The sequence below is a fragment of the Mustela nivalis genome, assembly GCF_964662115.1.
Source record: "Mustela nivalis genome assembly, chromosome: 3".
Classification (NCBI taxonomy): Eukaryota; Metazoa; Chordata; class Mammalia; order Carnivora; family Mustelidae; genus Mustela; species Mustela nivalis.
This window is the reverse complement of record NC_139022.1, coordinates 29773355-29783709: the sequence shown is the minus strand read 5'-3', so window position 1 is coordinate 29783709 and position 10355 is coordinate 29773355. Positions and strand designations below refer to the sequence as shown.

The window sequence follows — 10355 nt, the reverse complement described above, 5'->3', positions numbered from 1 at the left end:
ACCACAGTACATTCTACCACAAGGTACTAATGACTTAAGAGAGATAACTGGATGTCTTCAGTTCTGAAACCCAAGGAACAAAATCGATCTAATTAAACACAGGACAACAACTGGATTGAGCAGTAGTGATCAGCCCTGTTAATTTTTTCATGATTTCCAAGATTTTTCACTTAACATGACACCATGCAGCAAGGAAAAATTTTTAAAATATCCAAAAGTTTGATACTTTATATTTTATTCCCAAGTAATTTTGAATTTATAGAAAATTAGTATGAATAGTAAAATTAACATGAATATTAATAATGGTACAATAAAAATTAATATACCTTTTGCTTAGATTCATGTATTAGAATTACACCCCATGTGATTATCACTTCTCTCTCCACCTGTCTGTCTCTTATCAGGTGTACAACTTATGACCCTTGTTTCTAAATATCTTGGTATGTATTTCCTACAAATATGAGTATTTTCCCACAGAATCACAGTGCAGTTATAAATTTCAGAAAAATATAACATGCGTACAATACAATTGTACAAATATTTTGAATACAGAAATGTAAAAATGAAGAGGTTTCCAATATAAGGAAACAATTCCTCTGAAAGGGATGAATAGGTGTTGACATATGGTACGAGAATCTGAAGAATAACATTGGCATAGGATCCTAAAGTTCTAATTTGTAGCATGAAGGAAAAGAAACAGTACAAATATTTCCTACTTTATACTTTCCTGTAAGACAGATCCCACATTCAACATTTTTTTTAGAGCCCTTGTGACATCCTTATTCCTAAGACTATAAATTAAAGGATTTAGAACAGGAGTGAGTATAGTGTAAAAGACATATACAATCATGTCCTTCTCAGAGGTGTGATAGGAGGTGGGAAGCATGTAGGTATAGACAGCAGCACCACAGAAGAGGCTGACCACCATCATGTGGGAAGAACAAGTGGCAAAGGCCTTCTTCCATGCCTCTGCTGAGTTCATCCTGTGGATGGTGAAGAGGATGAAAGAATAGGAGCTTGAAATGATTGTCACAGGGATGAGGAGCATGAGAACACAGTACAGGTACATGAGGGTCTCATAGAGGGAAGTGTCTGAGCAGGAAAGCTTCATTACAGCAGGGACCTCACAGAAGAAATGATGGATTTCCTGGGAACTACAGAAGGGTAAGTTCATGGTGACGGGTGTGAGCATAAATCCATCCACAGATCCAAGAAACCAGGAGGAAGACACCAAGAGGAGACACACCCTATGGTTCATGAGGATAGGATAATGGAGTGGATGGCAGATGGCCACATAGAGGTCATAGGCCATGGCAACTAGAAGAAAAAATTCTGAACCTACTAGTGTCAGATAAAGAAACATCTGCATCCTGCATTCAGGGGCTGAGATCTTATTCACTCCTGTGACCTGGTCCATGAGCATCTTGGGCACAGTGCCAGAAATGTACATCACATCCATGAGAGACAACTGGATGATAAAAAAGTACATGGGGTTATGCAGGTGAACATCGCAGTGTATCAGAAGGATCAGGATGGTATTGCTAGACAAGGCCATTAGGAAAACCACAAAAATGACCACATAAAGAAGAGCTGGGTGGTTGGATTTGTCGGAGGCAGGCCCCTGGCCAGGGCGGCCTCCGCCATTAAAAGATGGCGCCTGGCTAGTTGACAGGTTAGCAGGAAAGCAGGCCCAAATACAATACAACCCTGCGGTGTATCTGCAATAGCCGCGGCAGCCACTAAAGCATGGAAGACAATTCAGGACAGTGGGGATTTACAGGGTTATCACCCTCGCCCTGCAAGGACAACAAGAAGCCCCAGTTCAGATGCATCTTCTCTCTATTTCCGCAGATTTACACACTTATATACACTTACACGACCAATCAGCGAGCAGGGTACAGGAGGGAGCGAACCAGGCTGTGCACCTAAATGAACAACTTCACTAGCAACCAATGCTGTTTACTTCCTCTTTGGGCGTTCCGCTTAGTCACACAAGGCAATCCTAACATGTCAACTAGCCAGGCACCATCTTTTAATGGCGGAGGCCGCCCTGGCCAGGGGCCTGCCTCTGACATCTCCCCCTTTTTTCTTTTATGGCAAGGATCATGCCTGTCTTAGGTTGTCAGTGGCGGGGGATATCCTTACTCATCATCAGACGGCAGATATCAATGATCTGCGTCCTGTCTTAGGTTGGTATATTTCCACAACCAATCTTACATGTCGTTGACTACCGATCCAGCATACTTAGCCACACTTGGGGGGATGTTCCAGCCTCGATGGCTAACAAGGCCTGCACTATGGCTTGCTGTTGCCTATGTTGCTGTCGCCTCCAAATTTGTAGTTTCCCTACTAGCAGAATCAAGCCCCCAAGAACGGTGCAGGTAGTAAGATCACACAATTTCTGCAGGAGACTACTATGTCCCGTGCCTGTGCTTTTGTTATGTTAAATTTGAGGCGAAGAGTTAAAGCATCCTGTTTCTTCAAATCCTCCCCTAAGTGGTCCCACTGAGGTATGTTTAGTAAGCCTTCATCTAGGAACCATGGAGCCGCCTTTTCCACTGTATTCAAAAAGGCCCGAGCAGTTTTTGCTTTTAGTGGAGTTCCATTGGCTTTCAGCAGGTCTTCTAAATACTCTTCCAACCGCACTTTAGATACTTCAGATCCCATTATGAACACACAGACAACAGATGCGGACGTTAAAGACTCGCAGCTAAATTCGGGCTCTAAGGCTGCCCCGCTCCTTATTGCGGACTTGTACAAGATTCCCACCACTTTGATCGTGGTCCCTTCCCCACTTACCTGCGGTTTCGATAAGAAAATCCTGGCTCTATGGCCGCCCCACTTCTTGTTGCGGTCTTGTACAAGTTTCCCACCACCTTTGTCGTGGTTTTACCCCACACACCTGCGGACTTCTCCCTTGCAAGGTTTTTCTATTTTTACTCCCCGTTTTACCGCAGAATTCCCACTTTTGAACGTAGATAATGTCCCCGCTTACCTGCGGACCTTTACTCCCCGCTTTCCTGCGGATTACCTTGCAAGATTCCTTTATTTAGTTCCGGGTGCCGGCGCCATTTATCGCCCTCGGCCCTCAAGGACGACAAGAAGCCCCAGTTCAGATGCATCTTCTCTCTCTCTACTTCCACAAGTCTACACACTTATATACGCTTACATGACCAATCAGCGAGCAGGGTACAGGAGGGAGCAAATCAGGCTGTGCACCTAAACGAACAACTTTGCTAGCAACCAATGCTGTTTACTTCCTCTTTGGGTGTTCCGCTTAGTCTCACGAGGCAATCCTAACCTGTCAAGTAGCCAGGCGCCATCTTTTAACAGTGGAGGCCGCCCTGGCCAGGGGCCTGCCTCTGACACAGGGTCAGCTGTCTAAGGTAATACAAGGACCAAATGAAGCATATGCTGATTTTGTAGCGAGGCTGATGCAAACAGCTGATCGAATATTTGGGAGGTAGACACAGCCATGCCATTGATAAAACAGCTGGCTTATGAGCAGGCTAATAAATGGTGTAAAGAAGCCATAAGACCTTGGAAAAGCAAATACTTGAGTACATATATTAAAGTTTGCAGGGATATCAATGACAATGTTATTCAAGGGAAGGTTATGGCTGCAGCTATCACTCAAGGTTTACAAGAATTACAGGGAGCTCAACAATATAAACATAGGGGTACTCCTGGAGTTTTCTATTACTGCAAGAAGCCAGGACACCTATAGGAGCTATAGTTACCAAAGAAGAGAGTTGGACCTTCCTATTTCAAAGGTCCTCTCCCCAAGAAACCAAGCTGATCACAGTGATAAAAGCATTTCAAATGTATCATCAAGAACCCTTCAACCTTTTATCAGATAGTAGATATGTGGTGCAAACTGTCTCTATCATTGAAAGTGTGGGTTCTATTAATGCCAGGTCTACTATCTCTAAGGCATTACAAGAAATCCAAACATTAGTTTGGGACAGGAAGGCTCCATTTTATATTGGCCACATACGAGCTCATACAACCTTACCAGCCCCCTGACAAAAGGTAATCGGTTAGCAGACTCCTTAACCAGAGGAGAATTTGTCTTTGCCATTGAGGACCCAGTGTAACAGGCGAGATATTATCACAAGCTGTTCCATGTGAATGCTTTAACTCTTTGCCTCAAATTTAACATAACAAAAGCACAGGCATGGGACATAGTAATCTCCTGCAGAAATTGCGTGACTTTACTACCTGCACCGTCCTTGGGGGTTAATCCTAAGGGTTTGTTACTAATCATATATGGCAAATGGATGTCACACATGTTTCAGAATTTGGAAAGTTAAGATATGTTCATGTCTCTGTAGATACCTGCTATGGAATAATTTTCACCTCAGTGCATACGGGGGAAAAATCCAGAGATGTTATTGCCCATTGCCTACAGGCTTTCGTGGCATGGGGAAAGCTATGCCAATTAAAGACAGATAATGGTCCAGCCTACACCTCACAACCCTTTAAAGCCTTCCTACAACAAATTGACATTCACTTGATACATGGAATACCCTATAACCCACAAGGACAGGGTGTTGTGTAGCGTGCGCATCTTACAATAAAAAATGTGCTTTATAAACAAAAAGGGGGAATAGGGGACACCTTCAGGTCCCCTAAAGATAAGCTCAACACCATTCTCTTTATTTTGAATTTTTTAACATTGGACAAAATGGGTAAATCCGCTGCAGACAGACATGCAAGTGATGCTGCTGCTTCCCCTAAGCCTTTAGTACTTTGGAAGGACATCCTCACAGGAAAGTGGAATGGACCAGATCCAGTGTTAGTATGGAGTAGGGGGACTGTATGTGTTTTTCCACAGGAAAAGGAGGCTCCAATTTGGATCCCAGAGCAGCTGGTGCGTGCATCCTTGCCTCCAAACACCAGTCATGATGCTGAAGATGCTGATGATAACTCTGGGGATGCTACACCTCCTGTGGCAGACTGAAGCCAGAGAGCTGTGGGTAGTGGTTAAAGAAGGGCCATATCCTTTACCGGTTACTGACTCTTCTCTCATATTCCCTCCTCTCCCTTTGATGCATGGCAGGTCTGTAACTTGCTAGGAGCATGTACTGATATCTGAGCAGTGTCCATGTTAAATGGTGGCAAATTCCTCAACTGTTCTTATAAACAAAATGACTCTAGTACCTTTGAGACAACAGTTAATGTGTCTTGTCCCAATAATATTACTTATCAGCCCACTCTCATATGTGTCTGGCCACCGTTCCTTTTCCTCGTAACAAATGCTAGCGAGCTGAATGATACGTTGAATTGCACTAAGAATTGCTATCTTTCCCAGTGCTGGAATGTCACGGCCTTCAAGTTATCTGTGATTATGCGTATCCCTACCCATGTTCCTATCCCAGTTTCCATTCCAGAGGACAAGTTACCGGTGGTGCTATCCAGAAAGAAGAGAGATTTTGGTATCACAGCTGCCATTGTGATAGCATTGGCTATATCTACAGCAGCTGCCACGGCAGCAGCATTCTCGCTTGCTGCAACTATACCCACTGCAGAAGCTGTGAACACCATTTCAGAAGGAACGGTGGCTGCCCTTCAAACACAGACTCAGATCAATGCACATCTGCAAGCAGGAATCCTGATAGTCAACCAGAGAGTGGATTTGGTTCAAGAACAAGTGGACCTATGGGGGGCCCTATTGGGACTGGGATGTGTAGTACCCTTCCCAGCAATTTGTGTAACTCCCATAGCCTATACTAATATGAGTGACTTACAGAATGTCTCCTGACAGCTCTCCCAATACCTGCGGGGGAATTAGTCCACAGAATTCCAAAACTATACTCAGCACCTGCTACTAGGCATAACAAGGATAAATAACACCAGAGTTGAGCTTGCAACCCTCCCAGAGATAATCAAAGCATTGCAAGGTGTGTTAATCTTTATGAAACAATGGGCTAGCGTAATTGGTCTGATGACAATCCTCGTAGTGGGCTTGATTCTGCTAATATTTGGAGGCAACAGCAACATAGGCAACAGCAAGCCATGGTGCAGGCCTTGTTAGCCATCGAGGCTGGAACATCTCCCCAAGTGTGGCTAAGTATGCTGGATCAGTAGTCAACGATGGGTAAGATTGGTGGGGGAAATCTACCAACCTAAGACAGGACGCAGATCATTGATATCTGCTGTCTGATGACAGGTAAGGATATTTCCAGCCACTGACAACCTAAGACAGGCATGATCCTTGCCATAAAAGAAAAAAGGGGGAGATGTCAGAGGCAGGCCCCTGGCCAGGGCGGCCTCCGCCATTAAAAGATGGCACCTGGCTAGTTGCCAGGTTAGGATTGCCTCGTGAGACTAAGCGGAATGCCCAAAGTGGAAGTAAACAGCATTGGTTGCTAGCGAAGTTGTTCGTTTAGGTGCACAGCCTGATTCACTCCCTCCTGTACCCTGCCTGCTGATTGGTCATGGTAGCGTATATAAGTGTGTAGACTTGTGGAAATAAGGAGAGAGAAGATGCATCCGAACTGGGGCTTCTTGTTGTCCTTGTGGCCTGAGGGCGATAGGATTGACTGAAGAGTCCCACTAGATCAAAGTCTAATCGTCCAGTATGGGCCACCTGTGTTATTCTCCATTGGATCTTACCTGAATCACCAAGGAGAACTGTAGAGTTAATAGATCACTTATGGCATCTGACAACCTGAAATAAAATTTAAGTGAGCTTGTGTGTGTGTCAGTGTGCACGTTTACACACAGGAACCCAGGGTACTAATAAAGGGAAATTCTGAGGACTTATAAATTGTAGGAGTATAAATTACCTATAATTGAACAAATTTAATAGAAATTTAGGAATTCACAAATCAAAAATATCAGTACCTTAGGGGAACCTGAGTGGTATAGTTGGTTAAGTCCCCCACTTTTGACCAAGTTTTGATCTCATGGTCACAGTTTGAGCCTTGCTCCACTAGGCTCAACACCAGGCAGGGAGACTTCATGAGATTCTCTTTCTCCCTCTCCCTTTGCCCTGTCCCCTGTTATCTTTCTCTCTCTGTAAAAACAAAAACAAAAACCAAAAAACAAAAACAGAAAAATACATCTTTAAAAAATATTCATGCCTTAATAATTCCATTACTGGTTATGCATTTACCCCAAATAAAGCAAAAACACTAATGTATGGACATATATGTTTATTTTAATTTTTATCAGATTTTCATATGATTTTTAAAACATTTTTATTTAAATTTCAGCTAGTTTATATACAGTGTAATTTTAGTTTCAGGTGCCACATACTGTGTAATATTGGTTTCAGGTGCACAATATAGTGATTCAACACTTCCATACAACACTTGGTGCATACCACAATATCTGCATTCCTTAATCCCCACTTAATCCATCCCCTTCCCACTTCCCTTTGGTAACCATCAGTTTATTCTCTCTCTTTTTCCCTCTCTCTTTTCCCCCCTTTACTTTATCTCTCTCTTTCCCCCCTTTACTTTCTTGTTTTGTTTATTCCACATATAAGTGAGATCATCTGACTTTTGTTTTTCTCTGATTAACTTATTTTGCATAACATTATATTCTTTAGCTCCATCCATGACAATGCAAATGGCAAGATTTCATTCATTCATATATTTATATATGCATCCCTATTCTTATGTTATTCTTATTCAGAGTAGTTAAGATATGGAAACAATATTTCCATATGGAATCTAACTGTCCATTGATAGATGAATGTATAAGGAAGGAGTGGTATGTATGTGTGTGTTTGTATATTCCATGCAGACAATGGACTGTTATGCAGCCATAAAATCCATAACATTTTGCCCTTTGTAACAGCATGGATGGGCCCACATGGTATTATATTAAGTGAAGTAAGTCAGACTGAGAAAGACAAATGCCACATAAACTAAGTTCTGTATGTGGAATGTAAAAACAGAAATGAATGATTAAGCAAAAAGCTAACCATATGTGTAAATACAAAGAAGAAACTGATGGTTGCTAGAGAAGAAAGTGATGGAGTAGTGACAAAATGGGTGAAGAAGAATGTGAGATACTGTCTTCCAGTTATGGAATAAATAAGTGACGGGAATAAAAGGCTCAGCATAAGGAATATAGCCCATTAAATCGTATATTTTGTTTTATTTTATTATTTCTTTAAATTTGAGTATAGTTTACAATGTTTCATTAACAAGCTTATATCCACTATGCTATGTTCATCATAAATACAGCTACCATCTATTTCATTGCATTTCTATTAAAATATTGACTATATTCCTGTGCCTTACCATTCCATAATCTGGGGCCTGTGTCTCCTTCTCCCCTTCACCCATTTTGACCCACTCTTCATCACCCTGATAATGTCTCATGACAGATGGTAGGTACACTTGTTGTGAGCACATAATAACTTAACCTTGTGAATCACTATGTTGTAAATATAAAACTGATGGAACACTGTGTGTCGAATATATTCAAATAAAAACATTTTTAAAAGGATATTGGTAGGGGAGGGAAGCAAGATGGCAGAAGATTAGAGGATCTCATTTCATCTGGTCCCTTGAATTTAGCTAGATAAGTTTCCAGCCATTCTGAACACCTATAATTTCAACCATAGAAGTTTAAGAAAATAATTGTTGGATTTTACAAATAGTAAAAAGGCCACTTTTGTAAGTTAGGAGGTATGGAGAAGTGAATTTGATGGAATAGTTGGATGACAAATGGTGGGGAGAGGGATCTTCCATAAGCCAGCTACCAGAAAGTGATATAGCCTGAGTGCAAAATACGAACTTTTAGAAGTCTGCTCTAGTAAGAGACATCCCTGCCTGAAAGATGTTCACGTGGCAAAGCAGGGAAGAATCCTAGGTGGGAGGCTGTGGTTTCAGGAAACCCAGGATTACAGAAAGAATAAGAGTTCCTGAGTCAGCAGAGTTTGCAAGCATTTGAGCAAGAAATAGTCTACGGTCAGTGAGCCTGGGAAGGGGTTCCTCATATCCATTTGCCCTAAACCACAAACTGAGGCACAATTGAATGACTGCTTTCCATGTGGGGGCCTAAAAAAGGACAGAAACATGGTGACCTTCCACCTTCCCCCAGGAGGACTGATGCAGGCATGCACCACAGAAATCTGGACTTTAGCACACAAAAAGTGAGGACTGCTTATCCCTGAGGACTTACTGGGAAGGAAGAGGGAGCTGCCATATTTCAGTTCCAGGACTGGAGATTAGCCTGACTATTTTTACTTTCATCCTCTAAAGAGGCACAAAAAACTTAGGGAACCAAAGCCCCAAGCAGCAAATAATGGACAGGAGAGGAGAATTTGAGATATCACTGATTCCACAAAATGAAACAATATTGGAATTATTGGAGTCTCAGGGAAAGAAGAAAGAGAGAGAAAGACAGAAGGTGTACTTGAGCAAATCATAGTTGAGAACTTTCTTAATCTGGGGAGGGAGATGGGCATTTATTTCCAAAAGGTAGAAAGAACACCCCCTAAAATAAAAATAGACCAATACCCTGAAATATAATAGTTAAGCTTGCAAATTTCAGAGATTAAGGAGAAAAGTAATATTCAATAAATGGTTCTGGGAAATATGGGCAATCACATGGAGAAGAATGAAACTGGATGATTTTCTTACATCATACACAAAGATAAACTCAAAATGGATGAAAGACTTAATGTGAGACAGGAATCCATCAAAATCCTGGAGGAGAACACAGGCAGCCATCACTTTGACCTCAGCTGCAGCAACTTCTTCCTAGACACATCTCTAAAGGCAAGGGAAACAAAAGCAAAGAGGAACTTCATTTTTGGGGACTTCATCAAGATAAAAACTTCTGCATCACAAAGAAAACTAAAAGGCACCCAATGGAATGGGAGAAGATATTTGCCAATGACATGTCATATAAAAGGCTAATTTCAAAGATCTATAAAGAACTTCTCAAACTCAACACCCAAAAACTATAATAGAGTCAAGAAATGGGCAAAATGCATGAAAGACATTTCTTCAAAGAAGACAAACAAATGTGGAAAACCCAAAAGACTCCACTCCAAAACTGCTAGAACTTATACAGGAATTCAGTAAAGTGTCAGGATATAAAATCAATGCACAGAAATCAGTTGCATTTCTCTACACCAACAGCAAGACAGAAGAAATAGATATTAAGGAGTCAATCCCATTTACAATTGCATCCAAAACCATAAGATACCTAGGAATAAACCTAACCAAAGAGACACAGAATCTATACTCAGAAAACTATAAAGTACTCATGAAAGAAATTGAGGAAGACACAAAGAAATGGAAAAATGTTCCATGCTCCTGGATTGGAAGAATAAATATTGTGAAAATGTCTATGCTACCTAAAGCAATCTACACATTTAATGCAAT

The 10355-nt window shown here is 41.6% G+C and overlaps 1 protein-coding gene across 1 annotated transcript; it reads right to left on the bottom strand.

Moving 5' to 3' along the window:
• Positions 1–712: 712 nt before the first annotated feature.
• LOC309861992 (olfactory receptor 2T5-like) lies at positions 713–8303 on the bottom strand (the record flags this gene model as incomplete). The annotated part of the gene is made up of 3 exons (XM_082725241.1): positions 713–1739; positions 2800–2876; positions 8259–8303. The coding sequence occupies 3 exons, from the start codon at positions 8301–8303 to the stop codon at positions 713–715; spliced, it is 1149 nt and encodes a 382-aa protein (XP_082581367.1).
• Positions 8304–10355: the final 2052 nt, after the last annotated feature.